This window comes from Podarcis raffonei, chromosome 10 (genome assembly GCF_027172205.1).
Source record: "Podarcis raffonei isolate rPodRaf1 chromosome 10, rPodRaf1.pri, whole genome shotgun sequence".
NCBI lineage: Eukaryota > Metazoa > Chordata > Lepidosauria > Squamata > Lacertidae > Podarcis > Podarcis raffonei.
Genome location: NC_070611.1, coordinates 78,597,929 through 78,619,738, shown reverse-complemented (window position 1 = coordinate 78,619,738; position 21,810 = coordinate 78,597,929). Strand labels below are relative to the sequence as shown.

Genomic DNA, 21,810 nt, shown 5'->3' with positions numbered 1-21,810 from the left:
ACTTATCCAAACATATCATATTCATTATTTACCGCCTTCCCCCCTCAAACCCACCCTCCCCTCCCCCAAAGACTTCCCTCAGCTCAGCTTCTAATTTTCAGCACAGGTGTCCACCCACCGTGAGGCAGAATTTCATTAGTGCCCCACAAGCTTCCTGCGCTTTAAGTTTTGCAGCCTCCAGGTGCCCCTTCCAGAAAAGTGTCTCAGTGAAAGGGACTCCCAGGGATCCGAAGGAGTGTATTGAACCAGGTTATTCATTGCTCCAAACTTTGGACTTCTGTCTGTCCGCTGGGAGAGGCTGGCCTGCCCCTTTTTCAGGGCAACTTCCTTCCCTCTGCTCCAGTATGAGGGCAGCATACATAGCTCACAGCCCCCTCTTAAATCCTGTCAACTATAAAATGCAACCACTATCAAATACTTGACAAACCTAGACAGCATCTTAAAAAGCAGAGACCTAACCTTGCCAACAAAGGCTTGTATAGTTAAAGCTACGGTTTTCCCAGTAGTGATGTATGGAAGTGAGAGCTGGACCATCAAGAAGGCTGATCTCCAAAGAATTGATGCTTTTGAATTCTGGTGCTGGAGGAGACAGAGGACGAGATGGTTGGACAGTGTTCTCGAAGCTACCAGCATGAGTTTGACCAAACTGCGGGAGGCAGTGGAAGACAGGAGTGCCTGGCGTGCTCTGGACCAGGGGGTCACAAGGGGTCGGACACGACTAAACGACTAAACAACAACAACATCATATACTTTAAAAATCAACACCTAGACCGTTTCAGTAAATGCCTGGAGGCCTAAAACAGATGTGAATGAGCAGCGCAAATCATAGCACATTGTGTGTGTGCAACTTGCAAGAGGGCAGAGGGACAGAGTCTCTGATTTACGCCCCTCTCTGCTCTCCTCCTCCTCTCTTCGACTTCCCACATTAATGGGGAAATGCTACAGGTCCACCTCATAGGGATGCTGTAAAGACAGCAGAGTTGGTTTTTATGAAGCACTTCGAATGCTCTGAGTGTCCTCTCGTTTATCTCCCCATGTTGAGCCCCCACAGCCTTTGCTCAGAGGGGCTCTGGCCCTGACCACCCACCCCTGGGCCACCTTCCCGTTTCATTCAAGGTGCACGGCTAGGAGATGGATCTTCCGCCAAACTCCCCTTTATTCCTGTTGCCACCACTGAGAACTCTTCAACACTTCACCCCAAACATAACAGAGGAGGAAGTGTGCATCGATTCATTAAACTGATTTATTTAAAAAATAAACTTGAAACTTGACTACAGCTGCAACAACGGGGATTATAATGCTGTTTCTCTACTACAGGTCTAACCAACCCTGCTCCACAATTGCCACCACTGTCCCATTCCATTCCACCCTCCAATGGTGGCAGCCAACCATCTTGGCTGCAAGTAGATAAATAGGGACCACTTACTAGCAGGAAGGTAAACGGCGTTTCCGTGTGCGACTCTGGGGGAGAGTGGCGTGGAACCATGCCTGAGTCAAAAGATTACAGAGCAAAACACAGCGCCCTATTCATGCTTCATATGAAGTTGGTTTCTCCTGTCTCAGATGCAAGCAATCCCCTTGGCCAGCTACCATTGGACATCCTGCACCTTGTTTTCTTTTGCAAACCTCCCAGCCTCAGCAGTTCAAATTCCAGCCTACGCATGCACTTATGCACACACACTTGTCGGGAACATGTTCTCTTTTATCCATACCAGATAACTGTCAGCATTTAAAGGGAAAGTAGAAAGATGATAGAGAACAGGATGGAAGATGTTTAAGAGTCAATCCTAGGTACACTTGGAGTGCCATCTTCCCCCCGTCTGCTCAGTCCCGTGCAGAATACACCCAGAGAAGCGGAGTCAAGGGTCAGGACTGCAACATTATTTATGTGTTTGGATTCGGCTGCAGAACTGCAGAGTTTACTAAGCACACTTGCGGGGGGAAAGTCTACACTAGCATCCATCTGGCATACTTCTGGGCAAACATATGCAGGGTTTTATTGCAGGGTCTTCAGCAGTTTAGCCCTAAACTGAGGACGCCAAGAATTTTGGTTTGCTCCTTGGCATATTGAGCTCCAAATTGCTGTTTGACTTCTCATGAAGCAAAGCTGCCACAAAGCACACTTGCCTCAAGGAAGACGGAGCTCACGCCCACCTAACAATATGCTTGCCCTGACGAAGCTAGAAGGTGCTGGTTCCCCCCGCCCCCAAAAAATATTTATTGGTTTTCTCTTGTAATTTTGTTGTTGTTTAGTCGTTTAGTCCTGTCCGACTCTTCGTGACTCCATGGACCAGAGCACGCCAGGCTCTTATAATACATAAACATAAACACAGAAAAGAAGATTACATTTTACACAACATGAAAAATGAACAACAATAAAAATGCAAAAGATAAAAGAAGAATTTTTCTTCTTCTTATTCCCTGGTATATTTACATTGCTAGAAGACTTCCTCGACACCTTCCAATCTGAATTTCATCATAACACATATTTAGCAGTTCCCATCATAACACAGGCAGGGGAGGGGGCTGCACAGGATCCAGAAGCTCCTTCTCGCTGATTCCCCCCCCCATGAAGTTCCTTTAAGACCCCACATTGCAGGGGGCAGCCTCACCTGCAGCGAAACAAAATGCAGCTGCCCTGGCCGAGTGGAGCCAGGCTGGGGGGCACCGTGGGGACCCCAGAAATGCGCCCCTAGAAGAAATGTGCCTCCCCAGTTGGAGGCAGCCCTCCTTCTGAAACACCAAGAGAGTAAACGGACAGTTCTCTGAATGGAGAGAAGCAGAAAGCGGAGTCCCCTCAAGATCAGTATTGGGACCTGCGGCTTTTCAACTTGTTCATAAATGATCTAGACTTAGGAGGGAGCAGGGAGGGGGCAAAGTTTGCTGATGGCAGTAGATTGTCCCGGGGTTCATGAGTGAAGGTGGGCCCCCCAGGAGACCTCCCTGGTACCTGTAACCCCTCCTTTGCTCTCTTGAAATTAGGCTTGGGGAGAAATTTCAAGTTTTCTTCAGAACGCGCAGGGCAGGAAGCAGCGATGAAATTCTGGTGAAGAAGCAGTGCTTGGAGATCATGCGGTGGGGGGTGAGAGAGTTTGGTGCAAAAACCAAAGGTACTTTCATCTAAATTCATACTCACCATTGTGAGATGTTGCCTTCATTATTTCATTATTAGACAGTTTTACATATAAACACCAGAACTTCACATATACCTCATGCTTTTAGGAATGATTTCCTGCTGAGTTCATTGCTCAGAGTGGACTCTGAGAGGAAGACGTCCCACACTCCATACATCTAAATGGGTTCTCCCATGTGAGAGTCCCTGGATGTTCCTTAAAGACTCCATTATAAATAAAGGACTTTTTGCAATCTTTTCATTTAAACTGCTTCTCCTCTCTGAGTTTGTTGATGGTTTGAAGGGTTTCAACTTAAAGTTCTTTCTGTCCATAAATCTGTTGATTCTGAACTTCCACTAAGAGTGAACCTCTATCTACTTTCCTGATATTTATATGGTTTGTCTTTTGTGTGAGTTTGTTGACAAAAATCAAGGGTTCCACTCTGACTGAAGCTCCTTCCACAGTCCATACGTTTAAATGGTTTCTCCCCTGTGTGTCTGCTGATGTTTTCTAAGATTTCCACTCTGAGTGAAGTAGTTACTGTACTCTATACATTGAAATGGTTTCTCCCCTGTGTGAGTCTGTTGATGTTTCCTAAGACATCCACTATTACTAAGAACTCTTTTCACACTCCATACATTGAAATGGTTTCTCCCCTGTGTGTGTCCGTTGATGTGATCTAAGCTTTCCATTATCACCAAAGGTCTTTCCGCACTTCATACATTTATATGGTTTCTCTCCTGTGTGAGTCCGTTGATGTTTCCTAAGGCTTTCATTTTCACTAAAGCTCTTTCCACACTCAATGCATTTAAATAGTTTCTTACCTATGTGAGTCTGTTGATGTATTCTCAGGTTTCCACTATGACTGAAGCTCTTTCCAAACTCCATGAATTTAAATGGTTTCTCCCCTGTGTGAGTCCGTTGATGATTTCTAAGGTGTGCACTCTGACTGAAGCTCTTTCCACACTCCATGCATTTATACGGTTTCTCCCCTGTGTGAGTCTGTTGATGTTTTTTAAGTGTTCCACTCTGACTGAAGTCCTTTCCACACTCCATGCATTTAAATGGTTTCTCCCCTGTGTGAGTCCGTTGATGATATCTAAGGACTCCACTATGACTGAAGCTCTTTCCACACTCCATGCATTTAAATGGTTTCTCCCCTGTGTGAGTCCGTTGATGTCTTCTAAGGCTTCCACTTTCATTAAAGCTCTTTCCACACTCCATACATTCATATGGTTTCTCCCCTGTGTGAGTCCGTTGATGTTTTTTAAGATCTGCATTCTGACTGAAGCTTTTTCCACATTCCATACATTTATATGGTTTCACCCCTGTGTGAGTCTGTTGATGTCTTCTAAGGCTTCCACTATCACTAAAACTCTTTTCACACTCCATACACTGAAACGGTTTCTCCCCTGTGTGAGTCCGTTGATGTTGTCTAAGGTGTCCACTCTGACTGAAGCTATTTCCACAATCCATACATTGAAATGGTTTCTCTCCTGTATGAGTCCGTTGATGTTGTCTAAGGTGTCCACTCTGACTGAATCTCTTTCCACACTCCATGCATTGAAATGGTTTCTCCCCTGTGTGAGTCCGTTGATGTTGTCTAAGGCTTCCACTATCATTAAAACTCATTTCACACTCCATACATTGAAATGGTTTCTCCCCTGTGTGAGTCCGTTGATGTCTTCTAAGGCTTCCACTTTCATTAAAGCTCTTTCCACACACCATACAATCATATGGTTTCTCCCCTGTGTGAATCCGTTGATGATTTCTAAGGTGTGCACTCCGACTGAAGCTCTTTCCACACTCCATACATTCATATGGTTTCTCCCCTGTGTGAGTCCGTTGATGTGATCTAAGCTCTCCACTCTGACTGAAGCTCTTTCCACACTCCATGCATTCAAATGGCTTCTCCCCTGTGTGAGTCCGTTGATGTTTCCTAAGGCTTCCACTATCATTAAAACTCTTTCCACACTCGATACATTTAAATGGTTTCTCCCCTGTGTGAGCCCGTTGATGTTTCCTAAGACATCCACTATTACTAAAACTCTTTTCACACTCCATACATTGAAGTGGTTTCTTCCGTGTGTGAGTCCGTTGATGTGTTCTAAGCTTTCCATTATCACCAAAGGTCTTTCCGCACTCCATACATTGAAATGGTTTCTCCCCTGTGTGTGTCCGTTGATGTGTTCTAAGGCTTGTATTACAATGGAAACTCTTTCCACACTCTATACATTTATATGGTTTCTCCCCTGTGTGAGTCTGTTGATGGTATCTAAGGCTTCCACTAATACTATAGCTCTTTCCACACTTGATACATTTAAATGGTTTCTCCCCTGTGTGAATCCGTTGATGTTTTTTAAGGTCTGCATTCTGACTGAAGCTCTTTCCACACTCCATACATTTATATGGTTTCACCCCTGTGTGAGTCTGTTGATGTCTTCTGAGGCTTCCACTATTACTAAAACTCTTTTCACACTCCATACATTGAAATGGTTTCTCCCCTGTGTGTCCGTTGATGTGATCTAAGGCTTGTATTACAACGGAAACTCTTTCCACACTCCATACATTTATATGGTTTCTCCCCTGTGTGAGTCTGTTGATGTGATCTAAGGCTTCCACTATCACTAAAACTCTTTCCACACTCCATACATTGAAATGGTTTCTCCCCTGTGTGAGCCCGTTGATATGATCTAAGGCTTCCACGATCGCGAAAACACTTTCCACACTCCATACATTGAAATGGTTTCTCCCCTGTGTGAGCCCGTTGATGTGATTGAAGGCTTCCACTATCACGAAAACACCTTCCACACTCCATACATTTATATGGTTTCTCCCCTGTGTGAGTCCGTTGATGATTTCTAAGGTGTCCACTCTGACTGAAGTCCTTTCCACACTCCATGCATTCAAATGGCTTCTCCCCTGTGTGAGTCCGTTGATGTTTCCTAAGGCTTCCACTATCACTAAAACTCTTTCCACACTCGATACATTTAAATGGTTTCTCCCCTGTGTGAGCCCGTTGATGTGATCTAAGGCTTCCACGATCACGAAAACACTTTCCACACTCCATACATTGAAATGGTTTCTCCCCTGTGTGAGCCCGTTGATGTGATTGAAGGCTTCCACTATCACGAAAACACCTTCCACACTCCATACATTTATATGGTTTCTCCCCTGTGTGAGTCTGTTGGTGTGATCTAAGCTCTCCACTCTGATTGAAGCTCTTTCCACACTCCATGCATGTAAATGGTTTCTCTCCTGTATGAGTCCGTTGATGTTTCCTAAGGCTTCCACTATCACTAAAACTCTTTCCACACTCGATACATTTAAATGGTTTCTCCCCTGTGTGAGTCCGTTGATGTGATCTAAGTTGTGAACTCGTAATAAAGTCCTTTCCACACTCCATGCATTCAAATGGTTTCTCCCCTGTGTGAGTCCGTTGATGTGATCTAAGGCTTGCACTCTGAGTGAAGCTCTTTCCACACTCCATACATTCATAGGGTTTCTCCCCTGTGTGAGTCCGTTGATGTGTTTTAAGGCTTGTATTAGAACGGAAACTCTTTCCACACTCTATACATTTATGTGGTTTCTCCCCTGTGTGAGTCCGTTGATGTGATCTAAGTTTTGAACTCGTAATAAAGTCCTTTCCACACTCCATGCATTTAAATGGTTTCTCCCCTGTGTGAGTCCGTTGATGTCTTCTAAGATTTCCATTATCACTGAAGCTCTTTCCACACTCAATACATTCATAGGGTTTCTCCCCTGTGTGAGTCCGTTGATGTGATCTAAGTTGTGAACTTGTAATAAAGTCCTTTCCACACTCCATGCATTTAAATGGTTTCTCCCCTGTATGAGTCCGTTGATGTGATCTAAGGTGTGAACTCATAATAAAGTCCTTTCCACACTCCATGCATTCAAATGGTTTCTCCCCTGTGTGAGTCCGTTGATGTGATCTAAGGCTTGCACTCTGAGTGAAGCTCTTTCCACACTCCATACATTCATAGGGTTTCTCCCCTGTGTGAGTCCGTTGATGATTTCTAAGGTGTCCACTCTGACTGAAGTCCTTTCCACACTCCATGCATTCAAATGGTTTCTCCCCTGTGTGAGTCCGTTGATGTTTCCTAAGGCTTCCACTATCACTAAAGTCCTTTCCACACTCAATACATTTATATGGTTTCTCCCCTGTGTGAGTCCGTTTGTGCAATTTAAGGTTTCCACTCTGACTGAAATTCTTCCCACACTCCCTGCACTTAAAAGATTTTCTCTCTTTGTGAGTCCTCTGGTGTGTTCTAAGTTTTGCATTGAAAGAGAAGCTCTTTCCGCACTCCATACCTTTAAATGGGTTCTTTCCTTTTTGTGTTCGTTGATGTGAACTATGTGTGCTCGTTCAGTGAAGCATATTCCACATTTCACATATTTTAATGGCTATTCCTAATGAAACAAAAGGTGTCCTGTCCCCTGCAATTCTGTCTTCTCCATCACCTTTTTCAGAGTGGGCAGAAAGGAAATCCTGTTTGGGTTTCAAGAAAGAGAACACAGGAAAAAAAGGGCACATCAACCGCCATTAGCACCTTCTCTTATTTCAACATCTCCTACATTCTCCCATGTCCTACCCATGTCTAATGATAGTAAATCATCAGCAACCTTTTATAATCCTCAATCATCTTTATAACACAGCATGATCTTGGAATACTGTTGTCCTGTGGGACTGCCTTTCAAATCAAGTGGTTGCCCCCGTTTCCACCTCTAGATCTTCATGAATCACCTGCACAGTCTCACTGACCTCAGGAGCTCCATATGGACCATTTTGGAAGGCTCAGGCCTACATCTCTTCCAGGGACTGTGGTCTGGGTCAGTCAAAGAACTAGTGACAAGGCTTGGTACTAGGGGTCAGCTGAATGGGTGCTCAGGGAACCTCCTGTTCTTGGAGATGGACCTCTGTCTACATGCCTCACTTTGCATGGAGAGAGCAGGAGAAGCAGAAGGAAAGCAGCTGGCACATGGGAATCCCAGATGGAAACACCCACCCCAATCGTTCTTTATAATGATGGTGTGCTGCCTGATCCTCTGCTTGTCTTCTGACAGAGGACTATCCTAATCTGGTACTGAAAAGCAGGATATTCAAGGCAAGGAGGTAACTGTAGTTAATGGTAGGTAGCCATATTGGTCTGATACAGTTCATAGAATCATAGAATCATAGAGTTGGAAGAGACCACAAGGGCCATCGAGTCCAACCCCCTGCCAAGCAGGAAACACCATCAGAGCTCTCCTGACATATGGTTGTCAAGCCTCTGCTTAAAGACCTCCAAAGAAGGAGACTCCACCACACTCCTTGGCAGCAAATTCCACTGTCAAACAGCTCTTACTGTCAGGAAGTTCTTCCTAATGTTTAGGTGGAATCTTCTTTCCTGCAGTTTGGATCCATTGCTCCGTGTCTGCTTCTCTGGAGCAGCAGAAAACAACCTTTCTCCCTCCTCTATGTGACATCCTTTTATATATTTGAACACGGCTGTCATATCACCCCTTAACCTCCTCTTCTCCAGGCTAAACATGCCCAGCTCCCTTAGCCATTCCTCATAAGGCATCGTTTCCAGGCCTTTGACTATTTTGGTTGCCCTCCTCTGGACACTTTCCAGTTTGTCAGTGTCCTTCTTGAACTGTGGTGCCCAGAACTGGACACAGTACTCCAGGTGAGGTCTGACCAGAGCAGAATACAGTGGCACTATTACTTCCCTTGATCTAGATGCTATACTCCTATTGATGCAGCCCAGCATTGCATTGGCTTTTTTAGCTGCCGCGTCACACTGTTGGCTCATGTCAAGTTTGTGGTCAACCAAGACTCCTAGATCCTTTTCACATGTACTGCTCTCAAGCCAGGTGTCTTGGGAGAAAAAAAAGAGACAAACCTGGACAGTGTCTTAAAAAGCAGAGACATCACCTTGCCAACAAAGGTCCTTATAGTTCAAGCTATTGTTTTCCCAGTAGTGAAGTATGGAAGTGAGAGCTGGACCATAAAGAAGGCTGATCGCCAAAGAATTGATGCTTTTGAATTCTGGTGCTAGAGAAGACTCTTGAGAGTCCCATGGACTGTAAGAAGATCAAACGTATCCATTCTGAAGGAAATCAGCCCTGAGTGCTCACTGGAAGGACAGATCATGAAGCTGAGGCTCCAATACTTTGGCCACCTCATGAGAAGAGAAGACTCCCTGGAAAAGACCCTGATATTGGAAAAGATGGAGGGCCCAAGGAGAAGGGGACGACGGAGGAGGAGATGGTGGGACAGTGTTCTTGAAGCGACCAGCATGAGTTTGACCAAACTGCGGGAGGCACTGGAAGACAGGAGTGCCGGGCGTGCTCTGGTCCATGGGGTCACGAAGAGTCGGACACGACTAAACGAATAAAAAACAACAACAGCAGCAGCACCTTAGGGACCAACTAAGTTTGTTCTAGGTATAAGTTTTCGTGTGCATGCACACTTCTTCATATAGTGAAGGGTAGTAGGAGATGGTAGTAGGAGTACCCTTCTGAGGAAAAAACCCACCACACACTCCCACGATATACAAGGGTCTGGTGACATCTGTCTCAGTGTATCTGAAGAAGTGTGCATGCACACGGAAGCTTATACTCAGGACAATCATAGGTGCTACTGGACTATTTTTTAATTTTTTATTTCAACTGCGTCAGAGCAACACGGCTCCCTACCTGAATCTAGATGTCATGGGGTGTTGGGAAGCAGTAGTTCCTTTGGTGGGGGACATGTCCTGCACCTTCTGGGGTCATTTTTCCACCCTTGATCCCCACCCTGCACTCAGCTCTCACCTGTGGCTTCCAGAAGCTGTCAGCATGCAACAGGGGTTCAAGGAACGGCTTCAACCGGCCGGCTAAACCAGGTGAGGAAAGCTGATGGGTCTCAAATCCTTGGGGGCTGGGGAATTCTGCTGCACCTGAAGTCAAGCCCTGGTGGATGGAGAGGAGGAGAACAACCGTGAATCCCACAGTCCAGAAGGCAGATTCTGCCTGTGCGGAAGAGGAACGTGAAGGGCAGGTGGGGCACGTCCACTTGGAGGCTTGTTATCTAGTCCCAGGGTTACTCTGATCTTGAATTATATATGAATTACAGTATTGAAATGTGCCTGCTCCCACTTCATATTCTGATATTACTCTACTCTGCTTGTCTCTTTCTTACTTGAGTGCTGTTTTGGAATGCTAAGTCAGGGTTTTACTGTGAGTTACATTTTTGATATTTTTTGGGTCCTGTTATGCTTATCTGTCTTCAGTAATAAATTTCTCAGCTGAATTACTTTTTTGCTGCCTCTGTGTTTTTTCCTACTCTGCTAACTATACATCGATCATTATGGAGGAGCAAGATCTGCAACTTCAAGCCCTCAACAGCCTCGGCCCTGTGGACCTGAAGGAGCATCTTCACCCCCATCGTTCAGTCCGGACAGGGAGGTCCGCCTCAGGGGGTCTTCTGCTGGTTCCCTTGCTGTTAGAAGTGAAGTTCCAGGGAACCAGGCAGAGGGCCTCCTGCCCCATGGAATGCCCTCCCTTCCGAGGGCAAGGAAACAGGCAACCATCTGACATTTAGAAGACAGCTGTCTCAAGAGGTTTTTAATGTTGGGTGTTTTACTGTCTTGTATATGTACTGTAGGGACGCGGGTGGCATTGTGGGTTAAACCACAGAGCCTACGACCTGCCGATTAGAAGGTCGGCAGTTCAAATCCCCACGACGGGGTGAGCTCCCGTTGCTCAGTCCCTGCTCCTGCCAACCTAGCAGTTCAAAAGCATATCAAAGTGCAAGTAGACGAATAGGTACTACTCCAGCGGGAAGGTAAACGGCGTTTCTGTGCACTGCTCTGGTTCGCCAGAAGCGGCGTAGTCATGCTAGCCACATGACCCAGAAGCTGCACGCCGGCTGCCTTGACCAATAAAGCGAGATGAGCGCTGCAACCCCAGATTCAGCCACGACTGTACCTAATGGTCAGGGGTCCCTTTACCTTTCCCTTTCCCTATATGTACTGTAAGCTGCCCAGAGTGGCTGGGGGAAAAGACGAATACTATAACTTTTACAGTGGTACTTCGTGTTACAGACGCTTCAGATTACAGACTCTGCTAACCCAGAAATAGTGCCTTCTGTTAAGAACTTTGCTTCAAGATGAGAACAGAAATTGCGCGGCGGCAGGAGGAGGCCCCATTAGCTAAAGTGGTACCTCAGGTTAAGAACAGTTTCAGGTTAAGAATGGACCTCCAGAATGAATTCAGTTCTTAACCCGAGGTTCCACTGCACTATTATTTTTATCATGTGATTTTTTGCAGTTAATTTGGAATTCGTACTGCAATATTAGCTTACGAAATGTTATGGGTGGAGAAAATCACAGGGTTGCCGTAAACTATAATCCCACCCACAAACTCATTCACATACAGTCTGTAAATTTGGGGAGGTCACACACCTCACCTGTGCTAATACTGGCAGTCTTTGGCCTGCACAGGCACACGGTGTGTAGAGCCTCCAGCCCCAGGCACTGTCTATCATGAAAATGGCTCCTTTGACTGGGAAGATTCATGCAGTCGCTGTCATCGGATGCTGATGGGTTGTATCTCAGCTTGTCAGTCACTCTGACATTGCCTACAAAGAATAAGAGGAACAGAAATGCTTTCGAGGTGCAACTTCTCTATCAGCCCTGAGAGCCATTCCATGGACTCTGCACCCCTGTTTCTGATGACAGGTGTACATTATCCTCACCCTCAGTGGAAAAGACATTAAAGATGGAAGCCTGAGAGAGAGGAAAAGGTTTCTGGCTGCTTCCTGGGTGGGATTGCGGAAACAAAGAGCCGGTTCTGAGAAGGCCTCTCCCCTCCCCTCTTCCTCTCGGGATTTCCTCTCCTCTCCAGGGGACCAAGGAATGGACTGGGCAGAATCGCTGTGTCTGGACAGGGCAGGGGCTTATGGGGTGGGAAGAGGATGGAGCTTGTAGGACGGAAGGGGTGGGGGGACAGGACCCCCACTTTCCAGGGATCCCTCTCTGGTCGCCTTGAAGGGGGGGTTGATTGCTGGGCGGGAGGGAGAACCTAAGGCGGCCCCTCCGGAGATTCCCCGAGGAAGGCACTATGGAGACGCCCCCCCAAGACTGGTCTTCCTATCTCCGCCCCCCCGCTGCCCTTCTCTCACCCAGGGATGCTCCCCTCCCTCCCCCCATTCCTCGACCCCCTTCCTCTCTCCCGGGGTCTCCCCTGCACCCAGAGGCCCCCTTGGCTCACCCCTCGCCATGCGCCCCCATCTCTCTTTCCCTATCGCCCCCCAAGACGAGCAAGGGAGGGACAGGGGGTCTCTATCCAGGCGCCTCCCGCACCCCTTAACCCTTTCTGGCCCGCTTCTCCGCGCCCCAGGGAGTCCTCGTGGGTGGGCGCCCCATCTCCGCCCCTTGGCAGCAGGCATGCCGGGATCCAGACCCCACGGAAGGCGCTCGGGGGAGCTGGCGGGGTCTCTGGGTCCTTTTCTCCCCCTCCGCCCCCCGCGACCCCTTTACCTCTTTGTCCTCGCTCCGATTCTCCTTTCCTTTCCTGCAACATCCACGTTGGGCGGGGATCCTCCTCTTCCCGTCCTCCTTCCCTTTCCGAAAGCGCCCCCCCCCTAGATATACGGGATAGAGCAGCGATCCGGAGTGGACGCTTCACTTGCGGGAGAAGAAGGGAGGCTGGGAGGGGGGCTCCCCCCTCATTTCCGGAGCGAAGCCGGATTGGAGGAGGAGGAGGAGGAGCAGCAATGTATTGGGGGCGGGATCTGGGATTGTGTGGGCGGGATGAGAGAAGGATGTGCCGGGAGGGGAGGGAAAGTGTTGAGCGGGTGGGGGGGAAGGAGGAGAGGAAATCCCCCGCCCGGTCTTCCTTCTGGGATCAGGAGAGGGGGGAGGGGCTGATCCCGACAATCCAACAGCGAAGTCACAAAATGAGTTCTGCATGGAAATCAGATCAGACTCCGAGTTCGTGTTTGGGCAACGTTACAAGTCTGTCCGTCGGGATGCCTGGCGATTCCTGCTCCCTGCCTTTTCCTGGCCAGCCGGAGAGATCACTGGAAAGGGCGGATTTCTTGACTCCAGAATCCATCACCGCAGACCCGTTTCATTCAGGCCTAGAGATCTGCTCTTTGGACAAGTCTGCTTGGATCATGTGGATCATCAATGGATCATATCTGGATCATCACTGATGGGGGGGGCTCAGGAAGAATCTCCTGCCGCGTGACTGGGGGCGTCTGGAGGCTGACGGGGGTCAGACAGGGCTGCTGTTTTGCTCTTCTTACTATTTCAGCTCAGGTTTTCCTGGCAGAAGTTCTATTTCATCCAGAAATGGGTGGATTCATTGAGGAAACGGGGCTAAGCGAAAGCATCAGTTGCAAAGAGGCAAATGTGTCTACTTTGTAACCATCCAGGGAGTTGTGTTGCAAAGGCCATTTGCAGAAAGGTTTTGATAAGGAAAATTCTGGGTTGAGAGTCTACTCAACAGCTCAGCTCATCAGGGTCCAAGTCCCCTGCGGGTCCGTGCGGTCAGTAAAAGAAGGAAATTCCAGCAAAGCAATTTGGAGCAAAACAGCAGTCAGTAGACTGAGATTCTTTAGTGTTGTGCAACAGGTTCAACAACAGCAAGTGATCCCAGAGCAGGGGGCGACATTGACATTTAAAACTTTCCCACCATATCGGGGAATTGAGTTCTCACAGCATCATCAATATATCTTTTTGCAGGGCCTACAAGACGGAGCTGTTCTGCCTGGCCTTTCGCCAATGCACAGTCCGACCCCCCCTCTCCTTCAGTAATCTTCATAGAACCCTAACCCGATGATTGCCATTAATTTGATTCTGAATTGATTCTAGAATGTATTTAAATTAATTGACTGTGCAATTTTCTGTACACTGGGCTATTTTTACCTGTTGTTAGCCGCTCTGAGCCCGGCTTTGGCCAGGGAGGGTGGGATACAAATAAATATTATTATTATTATTATTATTATTATTATTATTATTATTACAGTGGGATGAAGATCATATGAACTTAAGGCATTTGCAAACAACCTGGTAATAATGGTAGAAGCCCACTGGAAAGTATACCAACGGTGTTCAACAAGATTAATCAATTTGGCCAAGTCGCAGGTGTTAAATTGAATAAAAATTGTTGGTAAAAATATGAGACAACAGAAGAAAAATGAGTAGAGACAGATAGCAGAGCTGGGGATAGAAAAGATGGTGAAATTTTTTGGAGTGTGGCAGACAACAAAAAATATAAACATTTTAAAAGATCATTATTGGTAATGAAAAATTCTGGGGTGACAGACGACTCAACAGCCAAGCTCGTCGGGGTGCTGCTCCCCCACGGGTTCATGTGGTCAGTAAAAGAAGGAAGCTCCAACAAAACAGCGGTCAGTAGATCATGATCCTTATTGTTATGCAACAGGTCCCCACAGGAGTAAGAACCCCGAGTAAGGGGTGACCCCCCTCTTTTAAAACTTCCCTCTTTCCCCCAGAATACACTTGGAGCAGCATCACTGAGACATCATCACTACATCACTAGCATGTCACAAAGGGGGAGGGGTCTACAAGGGTGACACAAGTCCAACATTAGGTCTCTTTATCAGACACCTTCCCCAACACCTCTTAACTCCCCATCACCGGAAGAACAATAAAACTCTTGACATCTCCTTGCCCTCAGGACTGGTCTGGAGATGGGCTTTCAGAACACCTGACTTGCTCGACTACCTCTGCGGATGTCTCTTGCTGCCCCCCTGGTCACTCCCTGGGTGGGGGGCCGTGTCTGTGCTCTTACGCTTGGGGGATTATGCCGGGATGCCCTGTTCCTGCTGCCTGTTAGAATTCCTGCTCCGTGATTGCAGTCATGGGATTGTTGTCTTTCACATGACGGTGTATGTTTTGACTCCACCAAGTGGGAAGTGACGGAGACAGGATGTTGGTGTTCCTGTGTTCCGTGAAGTGAGACTATTGTCCTTTGTTCTCTCTCTTTGCTGTCTGATGCTAGAGAGAGAGGGAGCCATGTTGCAGTGCTCCGTGTGTGTTTATATGTAAATAAAGTAGATTAGCCAAAATGCTGAGTTGCTGAGCTCTGTTACGCAAACTGCAAACACTCTGCAGATCCCTAAGTGTGCCGATGTCTGTTGGCATCAGTCGCTGTGAAGCTTTTGAAGCTCCCAAACGAATGACCAGGAGGGAGAGAACATGCCAGTCGGGCATGTGTCTCTACCAGGATCCTACTCGAGTGTAGGATGAGCGCTTGACACTGCCGATCTGATTTTCTGCTTCTTGGTTCACAGAGGGAGGTGGAGCCCAAATTCCCCTTTCTTTAAGGATCAAAATGGCGTTGGAATGAGGAGAGTCAGTTAAAGTATGGATTTTCTACAAATTTATAAAGCTAGGTATCTTCCCTGAGCTGTCAAGTCAAAAGGATACATTCAGGCATAATATTTGCAACATTGTCATCATGGCTTTCCCAGTAGCCAAGGCCATGTTAAAAACTAGGCTGTGGGACACAGATCTCCAGGAACTAATCTCAGCTGCGGAAAAAACATGTTCCCCTCTTTATTTTCGACTCTCTTGGGCGCAGGAATTTAACCTTAATTATTTACAATTTTTGTTTAACCCGCAAGAAAAAAGGCCTTTTTCACTGGCTAGGTTCAAGTCTAATCCTTCTTACCTCCTTTGGGGCAGGTTTGTGGGTTTGGCAGAAGGAGATAGGATCTGCCCATGCGATGCCCACCTGGTGGAAACTCTAGCTCACATGGCCCTTAAATGTAAAATCTATGATGATCTCCGCCAACAATTTTTAGACCACCTATGCATTCCAACCTGGAAACCAGAGAAGGAGGTTGTACACTTCTTATTCCAGGGGAGAGACCAGGAGCTCCCCAAGACAGTAGCTAAGTTCCTCTATTTGATTTTTTGTCACCAAAGTAGGCTACAGGATCCTGCCCTTGCTGGAGAGATGAAATAGATTGCTTGCCTCTTCTTCCCTTTGGCAAATGACTGTACTGTTGAAATGGCGACGAGATCGCACTGGCCTACTTATTCTGAATGTTTGTAAGTGATGCCAATAAAGGTTTGATGATTTGTAACATTGCAACAACTTTAAAGATGTGGGTCCCACTTGTCATTTCCATAACAGTGCAAAAAACCACAGTCACATGCAGACGCACCGTCTTGCATGCTTGAGTAGAGCAACTCCAGGCCATGAGCCAAGTAGCAGCAGAGTAGGGGCCACGTGCAGAGCAAGTCCCACACTGAGGTCAAAAACACACACAGAGGCAGCAGGACTTCTTCAGTAATAGTTTACTGAGCTTTCAAAGCATACAGTTCTCACTGGGTCCCCAGTGAGGCACAAAACTTTGCTCATGAGAGCAAATCAGTTTCAGCAGTAAAAAAATACAGCATGCAGGATACCTAAGTCAAGCACACAAACCGGCAGAAGGGAGCAAGGGAGGAAAGAGGCAGGAAGGCCACAGGGCAATGTGTTTTGTCAGGGAATGGTCTGAAGCTGAATATTCTCCTTTTCCCCACTCCTCCTCCTTTTTTTAATCTCAAACCCAAAAAGAAACAAAGTACAAGCATCAAATTCAAAATCCATATTCGTATTTTAACATAAGCTTATTACATAGGTAAAGGAAAAGGGACCCCTGACCATTAGGTCCAACTGTGGATGACTCTGGGGTTGCGGCGCTCATCTCACTTTATTGGCCAAGGGAGCCGGCGTATAGCTTCCGGGTCATGTGGCCAGCATGACTAAGCCGCTTCTGGTGAACCAGAGCAGTGCACGGAAATGCCATTCACCTTCCTGCCAGAGCAGTACCTATTTATCTGCTTGCACTTTGACGTGCCTTTGAACTGCTAGGTTGGCAGGAGCAGGGACCGAGCAACGGGAGCTCACCCTGTCGCGGGGATTCAAACCACCGACCTTCTGATCGGGAAGTCCTATGCTCTGTGGTTTAACCCACAGCGCCACCCGCGTCCCTAAACCTATTACATAGATTACCTAAATTAAAATATACATAATCACTCTAGGCTTCCTTTTGCTATATGTAAATGAAACACAATTAAAAAAATTATATTATAAATAATATTATAGATTCCCACAGGCCCCCCACTCCCCTTCACCCATGTGTGATCTCAGTATTTTACTTCTTCCATCTTGTTGTGTTGTTATAGTTTAATAATTATTCAATTAATTCTATTGCTCTTTTCTTGCTTACCCCTGCATGTTTTACCCATTATCTATTCCTATTTCAATTCCGGAACAATGTTTTTTCATGTATTCCTTCACACCATCCCACTCCTTGATTATTCTCTGATTTGAGTGGCCTCTAATAAGTGCCGTCAATTTTCCCATTTCTACAAACTCGCAGTTTGTTTTGCCATTCTAATAATGATGAGTTTTCTCCCCCTTCCAATTCTTTGCGATCAGTATTCTGGCCGCTGCAGTTGCCTAAAGGAATACATTTTTCTTCTCTCTGGGGATGTCATTAGATATTAGGCCTAACGAAAAGCCTCTGGTAAACGAAATCTTAAATCATTTTCTCCATTTCTCAAAACAATCAACTTTGCCTATTATCGTTAGCATTTGAAAAAGAAACATTAACTTTGGCAGGATATTCATTTTAATCACTGAAATTCACCTCCTTATTGATAACTTTAACCTTTACCAAATCTCTAATTGATTTTTAACTTCTTTCCAGGTCTTATTATAATTATCTTCAAACAAATTGATATTTTTCATTGCTCCAAATTCTTTTTGCTCTGTTCGTCCATATTCTTAACCACCACCTTAGTTTTTTCTTTCTTTATCCTAAATCCTGCCACCTTGCCAAATTCCTCCATCTTTCTCAGCAACTTGCTTATACTTCCTGTTGGTTCTTCTACCATTACAATCATATCATCGGCAAATGCTCTTATTCTATATTCGACTCTTCCTAGTGTTATACCACTAATCTCCTCCTCTGACTTGATAACTTGATTTAGTACCTCCAATATTAAAATAAATAACAAGGGAGATAGGGGACACCCTTGTCTTGTCCCCCTTTCTATTTTAAAGTATTCAGTCATCTCCCCATTCATTATTAAATTTACCTTTTGGTCTTGATAAATTGCTCTTAATCCAGTTGATATCCTTGTTCCCAATTCCATCTTTTCAATTATCTTCTCCACAAACCTCCAGGATACCTTATCGAAGGCTTTCTCAGCACCCACAAAAACAGATGCAGCCTTCTTCCCTGGGTTCCAGTCAAGATATTCAATAGCATCAATCACAAGTCTCACATTATTGCTCATCTTCCTTCCCGGTAAGAATCCTGTCTGATCTTGGCTAATGACTTCGTTCAACACTGTTTTTAATCTCTGGGCCAATATGTCCGCATATATCTTGTAGTCATTATTAAGTAAAGATATTGGTCTATCATTATTTATATTCTCTTTGTTCTTGTCTTGTTTAGGGTTTACTGTTATATGTGCTAATTGCCATGACTCCGGGATTCTTCCTTCCGCCATTATTTTATTTATGAGTACTTTCAGCGGAGTAGCCACTACTTCCTCCATTTTTTAAAAATGCAAGGCAGTAAGGGCATCCAGGCCCAGCGACTTCCCCAACTTCGCTTTGGAAATAGCCTCCTGTACTTCCATCATAGAAACTGGGGCATTTAGATATGCATTTTTTTCTATTCCCACTCTGGGTAAGTCTTTCCCCTGCAGATAATTTTTTATATCTTCTTCTGTTTCCTTGCCTATATTACATAAATTTTTGAAGTGGTTGATAAAACACTTATTTCTTCTCGTTTTCTTGCCGTCTTTGATTTTATCTATTAATCTCTCTGTCTCTTCTTCAGTTGCCATGCCAGTTTTTTGCTGGGCCTATTTGCAAATTCAAAGGATCTCTGTTTCATCCATCTTATGTTATTTTGGATTTCAATGCTTAACAACTACGAGAATTGTGTTTGTAATAACTTGATTTTTGGTGCTACCTTTTTATTTTTTGGTTCCTTCGCTAGTATTTTGTCATTGCTCGCTATTTCTTCTCTTAACTGCTCTAAGTTCCTCTCATAAGCTCTCTTTTCCCCTGCATTTTGCTGTATATAGAAGCCTCTAAGAAATGCTTTACTGGCATCCCAAATTATTCTTATATCAGTGTTTTGTGATTTATTGATTTCAAAGAATTATTTCAACAATTCTTGTGCTTTAATCACCAGATTTTCATCGTTTAATAAATTCTCATTTAATCGCCATCTTTTATTACCCTTTTCTTTATTTTCTAATTCTAATATCACTGGATTATGATCTGTTATTGTCCTTGGGTGAATCTCTGTTTTTTTAAATTTCTATTATTAAATTATTTGAGATCTAGATTGCATAAATTCTCCCTGACGATTGTTAGGCTTCTGAAAAGAGTGTGAACTGTTTCTCCAGTGGATTTTTGTCTCTCCATGCATCCCTTAGGTTTAAGCTGTCCACCATTTGAAAAAATGTATGCGGTGGTCTCCCTTTTCTAGATATTCTGTCCCTTTCTGTCCTGTCCATTTCTAATGAAGGGACTCCGTTGAGGTCCCTCACCTTAAGGGGGGAATCCATTCTCAGGCCGATCATCTTTCCTCAGAAGAGGAGCTGGAGGGGGGAAAGTCATCCCCTTCGTTTCCAGTGGTCTCAGAAGGAGGGAGAGACACAGACACAGAGCAGATTAGAGGGGAATTACCCAGCTACGAGAAAATGACAAGAGAAACACTCAGCTGGCCCTGAAGCAGGAAGACAGATTTCCTCTGAGTTCATTGCCGTGAAGAAGAGTGGACTCTGAGAGGAACACGTCCCTCACTCCATACATATAAATGGGTTCTCCCCTTTGAAGGTCCCTTCATGTTTCTTAAACATTACATTATAGCTAAAGCACTTTCTGCAATCCTTCCATTTAAAGTTATTGATGGTATGTAGGGTGTCAACTGTTAAAGTTCTTCCTGGCCATAAGTCTGTTGATGTAGGACTTCCACAAGGACTGAGCCTCAATATACTTTCCTGACGTTTATGTGGTTTGTCTTTTGTGTGAGTTTGTTGATGTATATCAAGGGTTCCACTCTGACTGAAGCTCCTTCCACATGCCATACATTTAAATGGTTTCCCCCCTGCCTGTGTGAGTCAGTTGATGTCTTCTAAGGCCTGAATCGTAACTGAAGCTCTTTCCGCATTCCAAGCATTTAAATGGTTTCTCCCCTGTGTGAGTCCGTTGATGTGTTCTAAGGTATCCATTTCGACTGAAGCTCTTTCCACACTCAATGCATTTAAATGGTTTTCCCCCTGTGTGAGTCTGTTGATGTATTCTAAGGGTTCCAAGCCGACTGAAGCTCTTTCCACACTCCATACATTTATATGGTTTCTCCCCTGTGTGAATCCGTTGATGTTTTTTAAGGTCTGCATTCTGACTGAAGCTCTTTCCGCACTCAATACATTTAAATGGTTTTCCCCCTGTGTGAGTCCGTTGATGTATTCTAAGGGCTCCATTTTCACTAAAGCTCTTTCCGCACTCCATGCATTGAAATGGTTTCTCCCCTGTGTGAGTCCGTTGATGCATATTGCGGTGTCCACTCTGACTGAAGCTCTTTCCACACTCCATACATTTATATGGTTTTTCACCAGTGTGAGTTCGCTGGTGTAATTTAAGGTCTGCATTCTGACTGAAGCTCTTCCCACATTCCCTGCATTCATATGGTTTCTCCCCTGTGTGAGTCTGGTGATGTTTACTGAGGTGTCCACTCTTACTGTAGCTCTTTCCACACTCCATACATTTATATGGTTTTTCACCCGTGTGAGTCCGTAGATGTGAACTTAAATGTCCACTCCGACTGAAGCTTTTTCCACACTCCATGCATTTAAAAGGTTTTTCACCCGTGTGAGTCCGTAGATGTGCACTTAAGTGTCCACTCTGACGGAAGCTTTTTCCGCACTCCATGCATTTAAATGGTTTTTCCCCTGTGTGAGTCCGCTGGTGTATATTGAGGAGTCCTCTTAGACTGAAGTTCTTCCCACACTCCCTGCATTGGAATCCTTTCTTGTCCATGTGAGTCCGCTGATGTGTTCTAAGTTTTCTACTATCAGTGAAACTTTTCCCACTCTCCATACCTTTAAATGTTTTCTCCCCTCTTGGAGTCATTGATGTGAGCTATGTGTGCTCATTCAATGAAGCATATCCCACATTTCACACATTTTAATTTCTATTCCTAATGAAACGAAAGGTGCCCCATCCCCTGGAATTCTGAATGTCTTCTCCATCACCTTCTTCAGAGTGGGAGGAAAGGAAATCCTGTTTGGGTTACAAGAAAGAGAACAAAGGGAAAGAGAACACATCAAGTGCCATTAGCCCCTTCTCTTATTTCAACATCTCCTACATTCTCCCATGTCCTACCCATGTTCCCAATTTTTTGGAAATGAAAAAGCAATGTCATCAAATGATAGTAATGCATCACCACCTTTCATAATCCTCAATCATCGTTAATAAAGCAGCATGATCTCGGAATACAGCCTTTTCAAATCAATTGTTTCCTCACAGAAAAGGCAGCTGCTCTCTGTCCAAGAAACAGTCCTCTCTTTCTCCGCTCCATCGTTCCTTTGGACATTCCCCATCCTCTGCATCATAATCCGCCATCCACCTCTAGATGTTTATGAATCACCTGCACAGT

At 45.4% G+C, this 21,810-nt stretch overlaps 3 protein-coding genes and 1 pseudogene across 8 annotated transcripts in view; 1 reads left to right on the top strand and 3 right to left on the bottom strand.

Annotated features, from left to right (window-relative positions):
- The window catches only part of LOC128422442 (zinc finger protein 665-like), a 352,200-nt gene that overhangs the window by 200,080 nt on the left and 130,310 nt on the right, over positions 1-21,810 (top strand). The window lies entirely within an intron of this gene.
- Positions 1-21,810, bottom strand: part of LOC128422457 (zinc finger protein 135-like) — a 135,779-nt gene that overhangs the window by 78,695 nt on the left and 35,274 nt on the right. The gene's annotated exons all lie outside the window — the stretch shown is intronic.
- The window catches only part of LOC128422455 (zinc finger protein 431-like), a 70,362-nt gene that overhangs the window by 25,564 nt on the left and 22,988 nt on the right, over positions 1-21,810 (bottom strand). The window contains exon 2 of the mRNA XM_053406503.1: positions 21,020-21,434. Coding sequence (XP_053262478.1) covers positions 21,020-21,284 — 265 coding nt within the window. The 5' untranslated portion in view covers positions 21,285-21,434. The remainder of the gene's footprint in view (positions 1-21,019; positions 21,435-21,810) is intronic.
- On the bottom strand, positions 5,403-12,745 carry LOC128422445 (oocyte zinc finger protein XlCOF6-like; annotated as a pseudogene).